Below are 21,645 nucleotides of genomic sequence, written 5' to 3' on the forward strand. Positions count from 1 at the left end.
TGTACTCTGAACTGAGTACTTGAACTTTCTCAGGAAGAAATAATTAACTATTAAAATCAAACTCCCTGACTTTTTCTGTGCAGCTTTAGCAATGGTGTTACAATTTGCTGTGCAGAGTCACACGTCTGTGTGCAGATAGTGATTGAAATTTGGGAGAGTGGAAGTGGAGTTAATACCATTATTACTGCAATATTAAGGCAATTTTGAATTACCTGCTTTTTCTACCTTTTTCACACCCAGCTCACAGCTAAGCACCTGACTTCTACAGAGCTCTGGTACCTTTGCAAGGGCCATTTTGTTTGGCCTGTGTCAATGGAGGAAGTGTCAGCTGTGGCTCTACTGTTGAAGGACTTAAGGAAATTTTGGGTCATTTTCTCCAAGCTTTTTACCTGCTCCCAGAATATGATAACCAGGAAGCTGTTGATGAAACCAGTGGGATTTGATTTCAGTCAGGTTTTAAAAGATAATTCTTTACACAGCAAGTGTCTGAAACTTGGTGCAAGAGGAGATCATGGGGCAGATACTCCCAGCAGGTGTAAAATGAATTATAGGAACTGCTGAACATCATAAATAATCTTTAAATGGCTACTGGAATGGCCAGGCAAGGGCATGTTGTCCTGCTTTCTTTGTACAAAAGTTATCAATGAAATGCAGATAGTGGACAGGCCCCTGTGCTCTTTATAAAAACAGCATCTCCTGCTTGCAGTGTTGCAGGCAAGTTTAGATAAGACATTTCTTTATATGTTAAGTTAAAATCAGCCTTGTTTAGGAGAGCTTCGTTAACATATTGTAACTAACATAATATTAAAAAAAAAACAAAAAACCACTGTAATTTTTCCCTGGGAAGTTAAAAATTTGAGTTGGAAATGTTCTTTAGTTTTGGGGTTTTTTTTCCTTACTAATGGATCAGGTGTTTTGCCATTTCCTTGTTACAATTTTTTTATTTTTAAGATGTGTCTCAAACACACAAGAAAAAGAATTGGTTTGTGTTTTTCCTGCCAAGTCAGATTCTTCAGGAAATAAGCTACCTGGGACATTTTCTACTCCATCATCATTCTAAACATTTCTGAGACTGAACGCTGTGTGGAACAGTCCATTTTCATGAAAAGATGAATGGTAATGTGACATGATTATCCAGTGGGTTAGGTAGTTTCTCTCTTTTTGTTTTCTCACTGCTATTCATTGTGGCCATTTGGGGCCTTACCTTTTTTCAGGAGGGTCAGTCCTGTAAGGCAATTGCATCCCTTTGACATCCCTTCATCTCCTGTTGATTTTAGCAGGGTGTAAATGTGCTCTGAACCTTGTGGTATCTGTCACCAGCACTTCAGCTCTTTCAAAACCTCCAGCACTTTGGCTGTGTCCCAAGTTGTCTGGGTTCTCCCTCCTGGAGGAGAATGGTTTTGATTTTAGTAATTTTTGCTTCTTTCTTCTTAAAATGACAATGCTTACTGTTAAATTTTGCTGCATTGCTCTGTAGCTTTTTGAGCTAGCATCATCTGCTGTGATGGATGAATTCAGACTGCTGGCTGGAGTGTTACAGCTTCTGGGGAGGCTCCTCAAACTCCTCTACTTTGGGGCTTTGTCACCAGTTGCTGACAAAGTGCAGCAGTTCAGCAAAGTCTTTGGACATGGGTTTGAAGGATGGTGCCTCAAAGAAGTGAAGGCTTCATACTCCAGATGTGCCTTTCAAGTTTCCCCCCTCCTTGATTTGCAGATGTGGGTGTCATTTGATGCATCCTGCTGTCATTACAGTTCAGCTTCCTCTACTGCTCAAATCTTTAAGGCAAACGTGAATAGAGTCCAAATATGAGAGAGAGATGTTCCTGCTTGAGAGATTAGCAGGGAGAATGAACATAAAAATAATGCTTAATTCGTCTTTAAACCTGATTGCATGTTTACTGAGTGATACTGGCATTTAAATGGAATTAACTTGGCTGTGTGTAGGAGTTATTGATAAAGTAACTCAGAAATATACTTTGCCTGTTTCTGTTTCCATTATGCATTGGAATACAATTTTATGCAAGGCTAGTTTAATGAGGAAACAATATTTTAGAAGGTTGTTATTGCAGCCATAAAGGTCAACAGCTTTATTTAAGTTTTATTTATTTATTTTTTGTAGGGGGCGGGGAAGGGGAAAGAGAAGGTATTGTGCAAACCTGGCTTCTTAAAAAAATTTTTCCTCATCTTCCTTTTGCCACACGCCATGAGACAAGGATGTGATGTTCTCTTGACCCTTTCCAGGTGGAAAAGCCTGTCCCCCTGAGCGAGCCCTGCAGGAGCAGCGTGCCTGCAACGAGCACCAGTGTGTGCATTTCTTCTGGGAAGTGTCTCCCTGGAGCTCCTGCTCCGAGGACGTGCTGGGCACGGCGCTCAACGCCACCTCCAGCTGGAGCGGGGAGGCCACCTGTGGGGTGGGCATTCAGACAAGGAAAGTCTTCTGCAGGAAGAGCAGCTCTGGCCAGGTCACTCCCAAAAGGTATTTATAGAAAGCTCGGTAGTGTTTATATAATATACATGATGTATAAAGGCATTTTCAGCAAGTGTATGGACTCTGCAGCATTGAAATAATTTCATTGCAGGACTAACCAGGTACTGCTCCATCACTACACCATCACGAACCACATATCCAGCCCATTTTAATTTTCCATGTAAATCCAGGCAAAAAGCATGCTTTCAGTGGTGATTTTTTGCTGGAGCTCCTCTGCTACTCTAATTTACAGCTTTCTGCAAATATTTTCCCTGAAGAACAGGTGTGAGGAAAATATAAAATACATTTGAATGTAATGTTGAGCAACACCTTATTAGCAGTGCTCTAATCAAATACAAAAAGTAAATAGATTTTGCATTATATTTACACTCCAATAAGGCAGTACCATATGTGTGATCTATATTGTTCACTTGGTTTATATAACATCCACAATGTGATAGCAACACAGCAGAATTACATATTCTGCAGTAGAAATATCCCAAATTTTGCGTTGCTTTACTAAATGAGGAAAATAAGTAGCACAGATGTTTTCCTTAATATCGAAAAATCAAGACGTTGCTAATTATTTTTGCACCATTAATGAGTCTAGAGACTTAGAACTGAGTTTCCTATTGTAACTCTCAAAACAATGCTGTTTGTGTGAGCAGACTGTGCTGATTTCAGTAAAGTTAATTAAAATTCTTGAGGTTAATGGGGTTAATGAAATAAAATGAAAGAAATCTGGTATTCGTGTATGTCTCAAATGCATTGATAAACTTGAACTTTACCTAATTAAACATATTGCTTATAGAGTTATGTAATGCCTAAAATAGTTGTTTGCCCCCTCCACTCTTGAGGTGGTGTAAGAGGAAATGGAACTGAAGGGGGGGTAAGTAAACACTTAAGTAGCTGAATCCTGGTTTTAACTTTTTTTTTCCTTTTTTGAATTAGTTACACATTCCTCCTTCAAATGGGATCATTTTGGATTGCATGCATTACCAAGTATTGTTGAGTGATCTTTTTAATAGAAATTAATAAGGGGTAAGAAAGAGTAATTCTCTTGCTGTTCACCAACTTGATCTGCAAGATCTGACAGATTCCATAAAATTGTCCCTTTTCTATTCTTCAAGTCCTCATATATTAACTGTGTCTGAAACTTTTATTAGAATGTGTATGACATGTTTTCCATGTAGGAGTTAAAAATGAATGAAGAAAATCACAGAGCTCTTTGTACTGTATTGCACTTGAAACTATTTTTGTGTTCCTTGGGGGTTGAAAGTTGAGGAATATGTCATCAGCCCTTACAGACAGGTGGTTTGAAGGCTGTTGCATGTTGTGCTAAAACAGGACTACTTTATAAACACAACTAGTCACTTTCTTTGGTAATAAATATATCTGTTTTACTCCCATGAGCTTTGATGTCACAGACAGAGCTACATTTAGCCTGTAGTCATCAAGCTAAGCTCCCTGTTTTTAAAAACAATTTTTTTTTTTTTTTAATCCTTGAGATGTAGTAAATTCAGCTGAATTGTGTGAGTGAAAAGAAAAATAAGGCTTGCTCTGGCCAGGAGTGGTCTTTGATATGGCAGTGTGCTCACAGCTCTGTGAAAGTCTTAGGAATAGACTCTTTCTCCATAGTTTTTAGTTTTTATTGTGTTTTATCCACAGGTGTCCAGAGTCCATCCGGCCCGAGGCAGTGCGGCCGTGTCTCCTCCCCTGCAGGAAGGACTGTGTTGTTACACTGTTCAGTGAGTGGACACCCTGCCCCACAGCCTGTCAGCCTGGTAAGCCTTAAAGAAGTCAAAATTTGGGGGAAAAATTAGGGCATTGGCCTAGAAACATGTGGCAGATGAAGTTCACACCAGTCTAGTAATTTTTAGGGCATTCATCTGCATGAACTTTGGAATTGAGGACTTTGGACCTTGACTTTTGAGTTCCTGTCCTTGGGCAGGTGGGATCCTTGTGAGCAGCTTTGGAGATGTGAATTCTCTTTGCCTAGAAAAAAATTCCTTCTGGGTTTCTGCCTTCAGAGTCACAACTCCAAGGCCCCTGTGCTGTGTGGCTGCACGTGGAATTGCATATTGCATATTGAAATTACATATCAAATGTAATTTTCTCAACCAACCTGGGTGTATGTGCAGGGGTGTGCAAGTACCTCCTGTGCTTTGTGTTTTTTCAAGGGCCAAACATCTTTGATCTTGTTGGTTAACTTTGAGGCACAACGAGTGTTCAACAAAGTTTCTTTATAATCATCTAGCGTTGGGTTTTCTGACGAATTTGTGTTTCATTAATTGTTCAGATGAAAGTCTGCTTACTTATCAGAATACTTCATTATTGTTGGTAGTTTCCTTGCCCTTCAAAGATTATCAGTGGATGCTTTAGCATAGTCCTTGTTAGATTTTACAGGAAAATGAGTTGCTTTCTAAAACAGTGAATCCTGTTTTAATTAGCAATTTATTTTTAGACTTTAAATGAGCTGCCTATGAAGGAGTAGAATAAATTACCTGGTAAATTACTTTGTTTATTAAATAATAGTCTACAATTAAAATGAGAAGAAATTAATTATTTAACCTCCTTGGCAGTGTTATCATTTTAATATAATTCTAAATTAAAACTTCTTAGATGAGGGAGTTTGTTTTTTGCTAAATCTGTTATTGATATGCATTGCAAGATTTTTTTTTTTAATTTGCATTGCACAATTAAAACCTCAGCACGATAATGAAATTTCAAAGCCACTATACATACGTGAGTTGTTAGGGGTGTTGTGGGTTTTTTTATGGAAAAGTTGTATTTAATGAAAGCAATATACAGATGGTGAATTACTAATCAGATCAAGCAGGAACAGGTATTGCCTGGCAGATTTAAAATTAATTGTGTACCAGCATAAGATCAGAACTTAGACAAACATGGAATCACTAAATCAGCTTTACACAGAACTTTACCAGTTGAGCTGTTTGTAGTTTATCTGAGGAAATACATCCAAGTTTACCATCTCACAGTAAAAAAGCTGACATTTTCCCTACATTTAAATGTCATCAGACAACCGTCTGTCATCTGGCAGAAGATTATCTCCAGCCTCTGAAGTGCAGACAGCACTGAACTTAGGGCAGTAACAGATGGGTGGACAACATAATTCACAAAGGAAGTGCCACGGAGTCCCAGCACCTGTTGGGGAGGCAGGAGCAGGGAGGTTGTTGCAAGTTATTGATTCTCTGCCATTTCAGGTACTTACAGGTGGCAACTGTCTACTTCAGTCTTCTGTAATGTATCTGTTTTACCTGGGCTTTGAGGATGGATTGAAAAAAGAATCAAAGAAGCAGTAGGGTGGTTTCAGGATGTGAAATGGTCTGGATGAGCAGCAGGTGGATTTTCCTCTGTCACCTGCTTTCCTGGGGGTGAAGGTGGCCTGGAGAGGCAACTGCTTTCAGTATGGATGAGGTACTCCCTGGTCTGTCAGCATAGATTTAAAACAGGGAGATTAAAAAAGGCAAACAACTAACAATAAATAACATTTTTCATCTGCCTTCTGAAAATAGATGGTATCTGTAAGTGCCTCTTCTCTTCTGGGCATTGGTTGTCCAGGAGGAAGGTTAGAAATTTCAGTTACTTAATTCTCTAAACAAGTTTACATGAAATGTTAGATAGTAGCTGTCCTATTTTCCCCCATGCCTTAAATCAGATTTGAAATGAGACAGATAAAAGTGGATAAAATACATGGTGTGCCACAATAAGAAATTCCAACAACCTCTACCTTGTGTCAGACAGTCCATGATCTGCCACTTCCAATCCTCATAGACACAAGACCAGAGCTGGTCAAAGTGGAAGACTTAAGAGCTCTTATCTCTACAAAGGTGTTGCAGACAGCACTGATTTTGGTGACTAAAATCCCAGAAAATCTCAGAAAATTTGTGAGCAGAGTCTCGTGTTGACAAGACTCTGGCTTTCCATCTGCTCAGGATCAGAGTGGGAAGCTGAATGTTTTCTGTGGAAACTGGGCCTGATACAGCACAAGTTCCAGAAGTGAAAACGGATTTTATCCCTCACCTGAGAGTGGTGGTGCAGCTCTGTGAGCCCTGGGGGTGAAAGACAGAGGAAAGAAGGATGCAAGATCCAGGGAGGAGTAAGAGTGGCTTGGTAAGAGCTTTATGGCTCTGCAAAGGAGGAGAATGGAGGCTGGTGGCACAGGAGCAGGGAGTGGAAGCAGAGATAAGGAACCCCTGAAATTCTCAAACAGCATTATCTGAGTTACAAAGTCAAGGACAGAGAAGTTAAGATGGTCCTGAGGCTTGATTTTTTTTCAGGAGGGCAAACAGTCATAGCCATGCTGCAAATCAGTTTGGCTTTAAAAGGACAGTTCTCCACAGTGCTGGTACTCTGGAAAAATTAGGCTATAGCAATTTTAACTGAAATATAAAAATTATGCTCATTAACATTTGTAAGGAATGCTACAGAAAAGCCAGGGAGGAAATTCAATTTTGAAAATGGGGTTTGAGTAAGGTGCAATAAATGTTGAGGATAATTTAGTTTCTTGAGGTGGAGAAAATGACTGTGGGAAGCTCATTTAGATTTGGTACTGATTAATAGGAAGGAAATGGGTAAGATTCAAATGGTGGTAGATAATTTGAATGAAAATCATCATAAAGTGATGGAGTTCATGATTCTTGGAAAGGAAGGATGGCAATATCAACAAGACATTAAAAAAAAGGAACAGAAAAGACTTCAACAAACTGCAGGAATTGGTATCTACACCTCTTGGGAACTTGTTCTATGCAGACAGGAGTACAGAAGATCTGGAAGCTCCAAGAAAGCCTCTCCAAGGGGCTGAAGCCCTTCTGGATTATAATTTCTATTCTGAAACTGTGCTAATAGCAAGCCAGTAGCACTGGGGAGCAAGGCATGTGTCAGTCTGTAAGTGATTTACAAGTTCAAGGTTCAAACCATGAAGAGGAGCACCACACACCTCTAGAGAAACTCTTTTATATCTTACTATCAGAGGTGTTCAGGAACCTGTTTCCTTTTGGATTCTCATATTGTTTCACAAAGATTAGAAGCAAGAAATCAAGAATGCAGACTTAGCTGGTGGATATTAGACAGTGAAAGTTGCATAAATGGATTAAAAATAAGGGAAACTGAATGAAATGTACATTCTGAAAAATGGGGGAAGTACAGCATGGGGAATGTGCAATTGTTGCTGTTGTTTCCTGTCTGCAGCCAGGAGAAAGGTGGACCCAGGAGTGTTTCCAATGAGTAGCTGTTCCCATGTCAGTGAGGTTGTGTGAATAAGAAGGAAGTAGTAAAGTAATGCCAGAGCATCGGGTGATTCTCTCATGGGTGAGAAATTATGTCTTAAAAAACTAAAACTCAGTAATACCAAGGCAGACCAAACCAAATCTCGCCCTCTCACCTCTGCTCCTCCAACAAGAAAGTTGTAGATTACTCATCCTAACTTCATTATGTAGAAAGACACAAGAACATGTTATTACTCAAGATATAAACATTTCAAGAATCAGATTGTAATAAACTGGCCAGTAAGGATTTACTGAGAACAAATTGTGCCCAATAAATTTCATCTCCTCTTTTTTTTCGACAGAGTAGCTGTTCTAATTAAGGGAAGTGGTAGATTTTTGACACATTAAACTTTTATCAGGAAGCTGAGGAACAGTGGCTTAAATTAAATGACTCTTAAATGGGTACTCAGCTGCTTGAAAAATCTCAGAGTGGATATCACAGTGAAAATAGTCTGTGTCTCCTTTACTGCCTCTTGTAGTGTATTGATACACACTGATAAGATCCTGTGAGCCTTCTCTCCAAGCTGAAGAGTCCCAGCAACCTTGGTCTCTTCTGTGTGTCAAGTGCTCTGCTCCCTAAATAGTCTTTGTGGCCTCAGGCACCTCTGGAGATGCAATGGACTACAAAATGAATGGAAGTCAGCAATTAGAAGTGCTGAAACTCACACCAGGCTTGTCAAATTCCTGGGTGTGTTGTGTGTGAGACCCCTGAGGGGTCACTGTACTGTGCCCTGGGGAGGCTGCACATTTTCGGGCACTGTGTGAAAGTGAGCAATGAGAGGGAATTGAATTGGACCTACAAAGACTGGGTTTGCTTAGTTTAGAGAGGGGAAGACTTAGAATGAATGCAATCCCTTGCAATTTTGTAAAGGTTATGCATTAGGTGACAGGGATAAACTCTTTTCTTCATGTAGTGGACAGAAGATAAAACAGTTTAATTTCCAGGAGCGATGGTGTGGGCTAGATTGTAAGAAAAGGCTCTTTGTGAGGCAGCAAATCAGGCTGTGAAAGGAGGCTCTAGGAAGCTGTAGAGCTGCCTCAGGTAGTGGCTGTGAAAGCAGCAGGAGAGGGATCTCTCTGGATGTGCTTTTCCTGCACAGGGCAGCAGCTGTGCTGAGCAGCCTCCTGCCAGTGCAGTGTCCCTTTGCAGTGATCTCACAGTGGTGGTACATGTGCCAGTGGAGGCTTGTATGATTTGGTATTTTTAAAGTCAACATTTTTCTTGGATCTCTGCTTGTGTTTTGTGCTCATGATGTGGTTTCTAAGTTTTTCTTTTATTCTACTCCATTGTAATTTTGGTGCTGCAGCTTTGCTCTTATTCTGAGCTGGAAAAATAATACTCATGGTGGGCTTATTGGCACATTACTTTCCTCTTTCAGACATATTTGATGAAGTCTATTATTTAAAGTTTTTTATGTGCTCTGTAATACTTCAAGGAATTCTCCTGAGATCCCTTTTTACTTTTCCAGCACCTGTTTTTGAAGTGTGAGAGTACAGTACCCAGAGAATGCCATATGTAGTGGTTAAACCAGCTCTCAGTTTGCTCATACCAATTACACAGCCAAGAATTGTGTTTGCTTTAGCTGTAGAGACAGATAAATCTTGTTCTTGTCTTTCCTGCTGCATTCTGTGCATGGATTTTGTGAACTGTGTTTCTAGATGGATTGGTCTTGCATCAACTCAGGTTAAGTAGAGAGTTAGCCTCTGTTGGTTGCAATGGTTTTCCTATCAGCAAGTTATCATCTCTGATTTCTAGAGCCATAAAGATGGGTTACTGGTAGCAGCCTAAGACCACCAGAATGTGATCTCAGAAACAAAACCTTCCTTTATGACAGTTTGTTTCTTTGGCTTTTATTCTTTTTCCCACTTAAGGTGTTTATTTTCTTATTTATTTATTGTCTTACTTGATTTGGTGTTCTGTTAAATAGATGGTTTTTGATGCATTTCTTAGGCTGTTGATTTATCATCCTTCCAGCTGCTGTCCTGCTGAGCTACTGGTAATTTTAAAGGAAGAAATGTTAGAATGCTCATAGTTTCAAAATATAAATGAAACACAGAGAATGTTTCTAACCAAGGCAGCTAAATCACTAATTTGGGATGACAACCATGTCTTGTTTTGTTTACAGGCAATGCCACTGCAGTTAAGCAGTCCCGGTACAGGATCATCCTTCAGGATTCTGCCAGTGGGGGACAGGCATGTCCAGACACCTTGTATGAGGAAAGAGAATGTGAAGATGTTCCCATCTGTCCAGTGTATAGGTAAAAACTGTTGGCTTGGAATCAGTCTGTAATGGGTGTCCTCTTCTCCAGAAATGACTCTTGTCCTGCACAATTTTCACCAGAAAATTAGATAATGTTGGAAAATGCAGAGTTTAAAGCAAATAATGTGCCTTGCAAAATATGTAAAATTAGAGTTCAAACTGGAGATTTCAGTAGATCTGGCATCATCAGAATAAGCACCAACAGACACAGCTCCTAGAAATAGTAACCTCAGGGCTTGATGTGTGCAAGGAAGCTGTTACTGGGAACTCCCCTCTCATTGTATCTAAAAATCAATGTAAGCTATTTTGGGACCACAAGCCCTAGAGTGCCTGAATCATAATTGCATGGTTATTACAGAAACTCTTGTCTTTTCCCCTGGTACTCTCCCTCCAGTGAATAGTACACACTTAAAAAGTTCTGATTAGACAAACAATGCAATAGAGCAGTTACTCACTGCTCTTCATTAAGATTCTGTGGCCCATCTGTTGTGCAATATTAGTAAATAGAAAAGCATTATATCTTTGCATATGACTCTCCAGCCTGCACATCCCATAGGGGATTGTCCTGGAGCAGAGTGTGGAGCTGAAGGCAGTGCCAGGCAGGGGACACAACGCTCTGCTCTGCCTGGTGCCATGGAAAGCTGCTTCCCATGGCTGGCACACCTGTGAGCATGGAAAGCAGACTGGGAGCACCATCAGCTGTGTGAGAGCAGGAGGAGAGCCTGGTGGCAAAGCCCTCTGGAGCTATTTCCTGTGTATCTTACCTAACTTTGAAACATGCTCTGCAAGATGAGAAAGGGGAACATTGCTGGACAAGGATGTGGTTTCCTGGAAGGTGAACCTGGCATCTGAATTCCAGTTCCCAGTGCTTGTGTCAGGAGTAATTACAGCTTTGTGACTCCAAATGATTGGTAACTGGAGTTTGTGCTCAGATTTGTTCTTTGTTGCAGTTGTAAGCGCTTCATTGTTGGCTGTTCTGCTGCAGGTGGAAGAGCCACCGCTGGAGCCCCTGTGTGCTGGTGCCAGGCTCGGTGCGCCCGGGCCCGCCGGGGCAGAGCGAGGCGTGTGGGCACGGCCTGCAGTCCAGGGGTAAGAGCCTCCATCCAGCCCCTGTGCTAAAGGTGTTGCACATGGCATTTGAGTAGGGTCTTTGCTCTTTTGCAGTAGGTGATTTGGAAACTCACTGAAGTACTTTATGAAATAAAGTGTTTTGGGAATTGCTTCCATAATTCAGTTTTCTCCTGTGCTGGGAATTAAAGTACCACTAACACAATAGCTTGGAGTATAGGAGGAGATCTATGCTTGATGTTCAAATATCTTAACCTGCTTTTCTGCCTAAAGCTGAAGTGTGTGAGCTTTAAATGATTTATCTATAGGCCTTTATGAAGTAATCTATTCTTCGTGCTAAAAATGGAAAGGATAATTTCCTCATGATTTTGAATTTTACTAATGATTTGCCTGAGGCCTGATTTTCATTAAGACTGTTGAAGAAGTTCAGCATGGGTAAAGGCTTTGGGCTCCTGCCCTTGGCATAATTAAGCACTTAGAAATTAGTGGTCCCATTGTCTGAACAGAACTGTTGAGAAGAATGTTCAGGGTATGCATCAGTGTGTAGTGGTGCCTGCAGATGGCTGGAGATGTGGCTGTTATCAGTCTCCTGGGAAATAAAATAAAACCTTTAACAAAAGGTTATTTTTTTTGAAAAAAAATTGCTATACAGGTATGCTAACTGAGGAAACTTGACATAATAATTTACTCCTTCACAAAGGTAGAAGCTATTCTTTAAAGATGAAATGAATTTCTTATATAATTTGGAAACAAAGGAAAAGAAAGAAAAGCCCTGACAGTATGTGGGATGTATCTGAAAGAAGAAATGTGTTTTAAACTAAAACTCAAAGGAGTAAATATCTTTAACTAGGTTTTGACCACAAACCTTTCCACAAGGTTTTCAAATCTATAAATTGTGTTGTTCAGTCTGTGTGAAGGGATGGTAATCTTTATGTTCTAGTAGGTGCATGAACTTTGTGTTCATCTTACTCTGACATAATTAGAAGTATAACAGAAGAGTATCACACTTACTTTTATGCTGTGGAGAGCCCTCCAGTAATTACCTAGGCTATGTACTGTTCTCTGGTAATTGTGAAAAACCTACAGTCATGAGTTTAAGCAAAAATCATTCCAGTGCCACGTTCACTTTTTTGTAATTAACTGTGGCTTTTGTAGCAGCTTTGGTTTTCATAATTACATGTAGTGATAGAACCACTCTGCTGGGTATTATTAAAGATGAGTGGGGTCTCAGGAAAAGGAGATCTCAGATGAAACCCATGGAAGAAAAGATATTTTGTATGAACAGGAGGAGTGATCTCCACAGAGAAGGCAGCTGAAACACAGCTGCTCACCCTGACTACACTGTGTCTGGAAAAGAAGCTGCTGGGTTTTCGGCAGTTCTGTACCTTATATGTAGAAGTGTTTAGTAAGGGAACCTTTCATAAAGGTTTTGTTAATACCTGTCCTTGCTGGTACTTGAGCTCCTCGGGAGTGTGCAGAGGTGCTCTGTGTTGTCAGGGAGCAGCCCCTTAGGCAGGGGAGGTGTTTTTGCTTACATGCCTTGCAGGGGGTCTTCAGCTTTTAAACCTCAACACTGAAGGACTTCTGATCCTGCCATTCTTCACTGGAAGGTGGTTTGGACATGTTTTTGGATTACCATGTGAGGTGAGGCTGGGGATTTGGTTTGTTCAGCCTAGAAGAATGTCTAGTGTGGAGTTCATATATGAGATGGATCCACACTTCCCAGAGATGCATAGTGAATTAACAGAAGACAAGTCATAGGCTGGAGTGAGAGAAACTCCCAGATTGCCCAGAGAGACTGCTGATAGTTTGGAGATACTGAACACTCAACAAAAAAAGGTCTTGAGCAGCCTTTTCTAACTTTGAGGTCGATCCTGCTTAGAGCAGGCACTGGGTCCTCAGAGGACCCTTCTGTCCTAAATTTCCTTGTATGATACTGCGAGTCTGTAGGTGTTTTCAGGGGAATCTGTGCCATCACTGGAAGAACCCCAAGTGTAAGAGATAGATGATGCTGTACTGCAATATTCAGGCATCCTGTGAATGAGCTTGCATTTGAGGTATCACCACCACTCCACACAGTAATTGCATTACATAAAGTACAGCATCTTTAGCCAGTAAGTGCTTCTTCTCCAAAGAGTATTCATATGAATTTTCCTGGTTCCTTTTTTGCCGTGTGACAGCAATTACCCTTTTACTTCTGAAGATAATCAGTCTCACTGTTCCTTGAAGAATCCATTTTTTTAGATTTTTTTTTTCTCTCCATATCCTGACTGTCGTATAAAAAAGAGGATTTTAGTTTTCAGTGACTGTCATATCTAGCCAATTATATTAGAACACTGAATTCATATAAATTATTTCTAAAGAAAAAAGTATGTGTTTATGTGTACCTCTTTAGGACAACGACTGTACTGATGGAAAATGAGGTCTGAAATGACTTTCAAGCTCTGTTCTTTCTCTCAGCAAGATTCTGAGATAGATACATAGAGATCCTGTTCCATGAGCATTTTCACTGAAATTGCATGTGAACATACTGCATAATATGCAGAAGATATCAGAGTTTGTCTGTGAATAATAAGCAGAATAGCCAAGGAGATGACAGCTGTCTGAAGCTGCAGTTTTTTATGGTTTTGTCTTGGAAAGATATTACACTAATTACAATAACCTTTCATTTTTTACATCGGCTTCGATGGACTAACTTATTCAGCAAGCAGTGCCATAGGAAAGAGAAAGGTAGCCTATAGAACTAATAAATATAGTTGTTATTTCAACTTAGTTGAGGAATGATTGGCAAAAAGCCCCCAAGACAGGGCACTCAAATGAAACAGGGTGAGGATGTTGCTTGACAGTTACATAAGACAACATTACTATCAGTAAATGAGGAGCTTTGCAAACTTATGTGGTGCTGTTCAGCTCTCAGCCTCCACCAGGGACTAATTTACTAGGAGGTGTCAAGACTGTGAGAAAAGGAACTGCACAAAGGTGGGTGCAATCCATAGCAGAAATACAGGCTGGGTGAAGCATGGACTGGGAGCAGCCCTGGAAAGAAGGACTTGGGAGTGTTGGTTGATGAGCAGCTCAGTGATGGCAATGTGCACTGAAGCCCAGACACCCATCCTTGTCCTGGGCTGCATCCAAAGCAGTGGGGGCAGCAGATGGTGGAGGGGATTCTGCCCCTCTGCCCCACTCTGAGACCCCACCTGGAGCTCTGCATCCAGCTCTGGGGTGCTTACATAGGAATGATGTGGACCTGCTGGAGCAGGTCCAGGGGAAATCACAGAGATGCTCAGAAGACTCAAGAACCTCTGCTATGAAAACAAGCTGAGAGCTGGGGTTGTTCAGCCTGGAGAAGAGAAGGCTCCAGGGAGATTCTGGAGACTCTTACTGTGCTCTGAAGGGGCTTCAAGAGAGCTGGAGAGGGCATGGAGTGATAGGGCAAGGGGGAATGGCTTTAAATTGACAAAAAGTAGAGCTGGAACAAAGTCTTACCTTCAAGAGTGGTTAGGCTCTGGCACGGGATAACCAGAGAAGTTGTGGATGCCCCCATCTCTGAAGTGTTCAGGGATCTACCCTGGGATAGTGGAGGGTGTCCTTGCCCATGGCAGGGGTGGAATGAGATGAGCTGGATGGTTTCCAGTTCAGACCATTCCATGGTTTCATGAGAATCGCTGCTTCTTCAGGTGCTGTTTGGTGACTTCCCTGGTCTCAGATGTTTGTGATGGAGGATCCTTCAGGAATGACCTCTCCTTTCAGTGCTGACATGAACTACCTGGGACATCCACAATTTTTGGGAAAAAATGTGTTGTTCATTACAAGGGATTGTTAAGGTTTAATTAGTGGATGGAAAGCCTGTTTTAAGGAAGTGTCTTTGAAGGTTGCTTCAAACACCATTGGCGGTGTAAACAGACATGTATTAAAGACCAGACAGGTCTAATGAGACTCTGCTTTAAAAACTGGTCCTGGAAATACACTGACAACATGATTATGAAAAAACGAGTTGCTTTCCAAAAGCAAGGAGAAGCTTCAGCAATGGAAAGTGCCATGTCTTATTTCTCTTGCTCCTGCCACTTTGCTTTGATTCATTTGGAGTGTTTGACCATATTTCCCCCTGTTAATGAGACAGTAAGTCCTTCTCAGAGCTGTAGCTCCCCATCTCAGGAATACAGAAATGCTGTGACACAGAGCAGGAAATATTTTTAGAGCTAGTTTATTGATTTATGTACAGGAAAACAACAATGCACACTCACCAATGCAGTAATAAGAAGCTATTCCTTAGCTTTGGAGAACAAAACTCTCCCTATCTCACCAGAGGTCACGGGGTGGTTCAATCCTGGACAGTCCCATTGAACATCTCTGGGGTGTATTTCTTTTGGTTGCTCTACTGTCAGACCACACAGGATATATTTCCTTTCCTGCTTTAGCTGGGTTTTCAATTCACACCACATGGACTTTGCTAAGACGGTTACTGTTAAATATAATCTGTTACAGTTGAAAAGTTGATGTATGAATTGACAGTGAAAACGTGAGATGCAGGCAGCACCAGACTTGGGCAATTTAAGATTCCTGTCTCCTTTACTGCAGGTTTCTGGCTCTTGCTTAGGAGCTTTCTGATAGCTGTAGGGACATTGCAGACAAGACTGGTTTTGGGCTGATTCAGAACAAGAGCTTACCATCATCAGAAAAAATGGTAACAATCTGCTGTCTAAATTTCCTGAGTGTATCTAAACACAGTGATAATTCCAGTGCAGTTTTATATAAAACATAGGCAGTACTGTGATCACAAATCTAATAGGGACCAAGTTAATGCATCATATTAAGCAAGATGAAAGGATGAGTGTAGATATAGCCTGTTAAGATTGTATCTACAGAAATGTTTCAAACAGGCATCCTTTAGCTGTGCTATCTCATGTATTATCCACCATCCACCAGTAACGGTCATATATACTATTGTTGTTTCTCCTCCAATTATTTCATGGTAACCTCTTTATAATGAGATGTGCCATCAAAAAAGCATCAGTTACTTTTTTTTTTTTTTTTTTTTTGCTAATAAGTCGCCCAACAGTTCTTATTTTCTGTTTTGTAGATAGTTAATATAACTGCTGATTAGCTAAATGAACACATCAATGTGATTTGAGTTGCAGAATGCTTTTGCACAGAATTACCAATTTCAGGAGGTGCATATTAGAATCTTGTGACAATTTACAGGCTGAAGGCAATGTGATAACCTGAAGTTTCCAAGGAATGCAATTACGATAGTAAACATGGCAGAGACTCAACTGCTTCAGTTTGCTGGTGATGTTTTTTGAGCAGGGCTCTTGGTGCAGTCCTGTGTCAATCTGTCCAGCTGACTGCAGCTTACCTGTCATCTGCAGCTCCCTCCAGTATTAGGGAGCAGGTAGGGCAGGTAGGACAATGGCACCTTGAGCCTTATTCTGAGGGATGATGGGTGTTCATTTGTTGGTCAGTGTTTTTCCTGGTAGCTCTAGTCAAGGATGTAAAAGCTGGTTACAGACACACCAACAGAGCTGAACTTGAGTGGTCCCAGCCAGAGTCCTGGTCTGGAAGACACCTGCTTGGCAGCTGGTGACATTGGGAGCAAATAATTGAGGAGAAAAATAATTACTAGTGAGGAGCTGAGTCTTGTTTGTGATACATTTGAAAAGAATGTGAAGCAGAGTTTGTGTAGGATGGCACTGAGGTTCAGGAAGGAGACTGCCTTTCCAGAATGAAGAGCCTTGGTCTGTTTATCAGCCATGTCTGCCCAGGGCTTCACCAACACTTTACAGATATAATTACATCATATTGCAAATTCACAAAGATGAGTTGCATTGTTTTCCTCTTCTTGCTGATAATGCAATTTTTAGCGTAAAAACACACGGAGAGTACTAGGAGGGTAAGAAACAGCCAAACCAGAATTGATTCACTGTTACTGTTTTTTGATAATCTGATTTCTTTCCTTGGCAAGGCAGTGGGCTGGAGGTCGGGCAATAAGGTAAGTGAAAAGCAGCACAGATAATATTCCCTTAACTTCCGGAAGACATCGAGTCCAGTCCCACGTGACGCCCTCCCATGTGCAGTACCAAAGTATGACCTAGAGAAATGCAGGGCGAGGTGGTTGTGCAACTTGTTGAAAAAACCCAATCCAAGCTCTGTTATCAGCTATTTGCTGTCAGTCAGGCAGCTGTTTCAGATGGCTTCTGATCAGATCCTGACAGCTTCCCACGGGGCACACGCACCCTGGACTGCCATCAGTGCTGTCACTAACAGTGTGGATGATGAACTAGAGAGCACATCTGTAACACATCTGGGTAACTGCAAATCATGTGTGCTTTGAAGGACAGACCAGAAGTACACGTTGGATAAATTTGAACATGCTCTGAAATCAGAAAAGTGTAGTCTTTGTTAAAGAAACAAACAGTCAAATGCAACACTTGCACTGTAGAAAGGTGGGCAACAGTACTGTAGAGGAAAGGCTGGAATTCAGATTTACATCTGTCATTATCCTTGTGAAAAAACACCCATCATAAAATTATGCTTTGCTTACATTTTCCTTTGCATCTCCAAGTTTCTGAAATTTGTTCTTCTGTTTCATAAAACAGAATATATTTTACAAGCAATCCTTCCTTTTATTTTTGTTCCATAACACCTTCTGCAACTATAAGTAATGACAAACAATTGAGGTCGGGTAAAAACACCAGAACTTTCTCCTGAGCAATTCCAATTCCTGCTTTGCCAATAGATTCGGAATAGATTAGAAACCTTTTTTTTCAAAACATCCAAATTTCATTAACAGAAAGAAATTAAGTATTTAGGAGTCTACCTCTGGTGAATAGCACTGAACAAATTAAAATCTCTTGAGCTTAATGAAACTTTACCCTTGGTTTTGCATTTAAAACTAATCTTCATTCTCAGTGAACTGTGTATATCTGCATACAGGAGATGGAGAGCATGATCACTGCAGTATGGATGTGGGATTACACGAGTCCAGATTGCTTGTGTCAGATTTCTATCAGTTCACATATAAGTTTGATCTGTTTTTAACTGTAGATTTGATAACAGATTTGCTTCATGCAGAAATGTGTTGTCAGTGTTTCATAAAGGGAGAAACAAGGAAAAGTTGAGGAGGAGACAAAAATGCTGTGCTAGTATCATGCATACATATATGTACACATTCTTATCTTTCCCTGCAGCAGTGGAATGAGGAAGATATCCTCTCCCAGAGAGATTTTCCATGGGATTAATTTCAGTTTTGTAGAATTAGAATTGTCTGGGAGTAGGAGGGGAGGGTACAGGTGAGGCTATGTGAGGTATAGTGGACCAATCTCTCTGAGTATTTCAGCTGCCTTTGATATTCCTGTAGTTTAATTTATGAGAAAGAAAATCACCTGTTTTCATAGAAATCATCCTGGGCCAATTTCTTAAAACCTGGTAGCAGAGGTGTCTATGCTAATATGCATGGCTGGAATCTGCAGCTGGGCACTGCAGTGGGACATGGAAATTTGTCCTCATATTGTATTACATCCCACTGATCTTCCAGGTAATGTGTTCCCCTAGATCAATTTTTCTTTCTTTGGGTGTGAGTTGATAGGACAAGGGGAAGAAAGATTGATACTGGTTTGCCAGTGACAGGTTATTCACAGAAGAGTGATGGTGGACTGCCCTCCTGTTTTTAATGGGGGATGTCAGCAGGCATCAGAGGACACTTAAAACTATATTTCAGCCTGGGTCTGCCCGGCTTCCACCTCAGGTACAGCTGCTCTAAAAGTATTTCATAGGCAGGAGGAGAATTGGCAAGACATTACTTTATAGACGTGAACTAATAGCAGGAGAGACTCTGAGTCATTTCTGTCACTGTAGCCTTATGCCAGCAACATAAAAATTGAGGAGACTCTTAGAGAATTTGTCCTGACAGCAATCTACAGTGCAGCATTTTATCCAAAGGCAACTCAATGATCTGTAGACTTTCGGTAAAATAAAGATGATGAAGACTGCGTCAGATAAATTACATGTATTTGATTTCCTTCAAAACCAGGACAGTATATTCCCCTCTGTAGAAGGGAATAAGCAGGCTCCTAGCTTAACTATATACTGTTCCTATCTGAAAAACAAAACAAATATCAGCCTCTTAGTGGCACACAGAGCATTTTTTTTTTCTGGGGGAAAGGAATAAAAAGCCTTAATCAAGTAGAACAGTCTTTTGAAGCCAGAAGGCACGGACCCTGAAAATGTACACTAAGGGCCTGTACCAATAGAGGGATTGTTAAAAGATCAAAATAATGAGAAGTAAAGCAGAGGGACATCAAAGCTTGCCAGGCTGTGTATTTCTTCCTTGATTAGGAGGAAGGAGGGAGGAAGAGGGGAAAAAGGGTTTTAGATCAATAGGAAGTGGCCTGGTCACCTCAGACAGAAGCATACAAATGTGTACAATTTACAGGAATTGCTGGAGCATCTCAGTCATAAAAGTCCCACAGGATCTGACAGTGCTCACACCATATTTAACAGGCACAGAGGGAGAGAGTTGGGATCCTCTTATCTGAAGGAAATTCCTTTTTTTAAATGTAAGGGTAGATAGATTTTCATTTTGTCTTTCATCCCTCTGATTAAGTTCAGCTCTCTTTGGTCCTCCCAAGATTTCTTTTATCTAGTATGGAGTCTGTATGATCTAAGCAACTATCGTTGGCGAAAGTCATTTTTGGGGTCCTTTTTTAAATGATGGATTGTCATTAAACAGAGTATAGTAGATGAAAGAGGTCCAAGGAGATCCAAACTGTGCTGAGACTTACTCAGGAGGATGAAAGGCATAATGAGAGACATAATGAAGAGCAATCTCTCCCTCAAACTGGAGACAGGCCCTCTCAATTATGACTTGTTTTTACCACTAGTTTCCAGTGATTTAAAATCCTAGTTTTGAGCAGTTGATTCAGACTTTGCACACAAATCCTGAGAAATTAGTATTCTGTGAGTAGTAGGCCTGGGTAGTGACAAGTCATGGCTTGTGCAGAGGATGTTACAGACTAGAACAGAAATCTCTTCTGTGGCCATGAGTGGGTTGTAAGCAGATCTGTTCACACAGTCTTCCATGTGCTCTTTAACAGAAATACAGGAGCTGTTTAATCCTAAACTCTGTTTTCTTCACTTAGAGCCTGAAATATGAGAGTTTCTAATGCTTAATATTTTAAGTGGGCTCATTTTAGTTGCTGGTTTTTGGCCCTATGTGTGTCTGGCATACCTCAGTTCAATGGGGTAGCCCTGCAGTGAGCAAACTATTCTAGTTTTTTGGTGATTTTCAATTTAATTGAATTTGTTCTTGAGGCATTTGTGTCCTGGTTGGTCTCCTTTTTTTGTTTGCTATTTTATATAACACTTTCACATCCCTCTTGTTCACCTCTTCATGTGGAGGCAGGCTCATTCACTACTGATTTAGATCTACTTTTGCTTTTATAAAATTTTAATTTCCTGTATGTCACAGTTGTGCTGTTTACAACTCCAAAGACAATTCATGCCAAAGCTGCTGTGGTTCATAGGGAAATTGTTAAAAATTCATTTGAGCTGAGCAGGATAAGATCCAGGTTCTCTTGAAAACAGCCTTAAGGAGAACTTTTCTTCAAATAGCCATTTTAAATAGGAAAGCTTGAAGCATGACCAAAAATAAGCAAGTTTATTAAAAAGCTTTTATACTGTTAGTTGTCAGGAAAACACTAGAGATGTTACTTTCACAGCCGTTACCCAAATAACCTCTTTCTTGTCCATAATGGTCTCAGTCAAGTGGATTATCAGATTGTGAGGCATTCCAGAGCCATTAAATGAAGGAAAGAAGACCACTTGTTTATTCTTACAGTATGGTAGAACAAAGGGGGTTCAATTTGAGAAATAGGCAGTACTGGGTTGAAATGCTGATCCTGTTTAAATCAATGAGACATTCAAGGACTCTGTCAATTGTTTTGACTTCCCCCTCTTACCTCCTGGGAAAAAAATAAAAGAACAAACCCAAACAAGCAAACATCCTCCCCCCAAAACCCTGAACAAAAACCCAAAGCAACAAACAGAAAAACAAATCAACAAACAAACCCAGCTGTTGGTGAAAGGAAAATAGAGATGTTGAAAGGAATGCAGAGTTTGATTTATAGCCTATATTGTTCATTGTCAGACTCCTGAGGTTTGACCTGTCTGGGGAATTTCCTTCAGAGGAATGCGATAAAAGTTTCAGTTTGCATTTTCCCTTTTTCTGCATTCCTTAGGAAGTACTTCTTAATGGAAATTGTTGAGTAAAGTTTCTTTCAATAATTAAGAACTAATACTCACTGCGAATATTACCATCCTAAATGGCAGAGCTCATCAATATGGCTTACCATAAATCTTCAAGCACAAGATTTTTTGAAGAAGTGTCATGCCACGAAGGTGTAAAAGGAATCCTGATGTCATGTTTGTTGACTCTGAATCTGTATATTAATGTTACTGCAATTGCTTTGTGTCTGCAGTAGAGGTTTTAGACATGAGTTTTCAATTTCAGAATAAATGAATAACCTTGAATCAAACTGTCTTTCAAAATTCCCAGCATCTGTCT

The 21,645-nt window shown here is 40.5% G+C and overlaps 1 protein-coding gene across 5 annotated transcripts in view; it reads left to right on the plus strand.

The window, feature by feature from the left end:
* THSD7B (thrombospondin type 1 domain containing 7B) overlaps window positions 1-21,645 on the plus strand; it is a 490,174-nt gene that overhangs the window by 356,342 nt on the left and 112,187 nt on the right. For all 5 annotated transcript variants that reach the window (XR_010369499.1, XR_010369500.1, XM_064435254.1 and 2 more), the window contains 4 exons: window positions 2,242-2,476; window positions 4,136-4,251; window positions 9,882-10,014; window positions 11,002-11,105. Coding sequence is in view for 3 of the 5 variants with exons in the window: in XM_064435254.1 (XP_064291324.1) it covers window positions 2,242-2,476; window positions 4,136-4,251; window positions 9,882-10,014; window positions 11,002-11,105 (588 nt within the window). In the remaining 2 variants the exon portion in view is untranslated. The remainder of the gene's footprint in view (window positions 1-2,241; window positions 2,477-4,135; window positions 4,252-9,881; window positions 10,015-11,001; window positions 11,106-21,645) is intronic.

Source organism: Passer domesticus, chromosome 10 (assembly GCF_036417665.1).
Source record: "Passer domesticus isolate bPasDom1 chromosome 10, bPasDom1.hap1, whole genome shotgun sequence".
In the NCBI taxonomy this organism is placed as follows: domain Eukaryota; kingdom Metazoa; phylum Chordata; class Aves; order Passeriformes; family Passeridae; genus Passer; species Passer domesticus.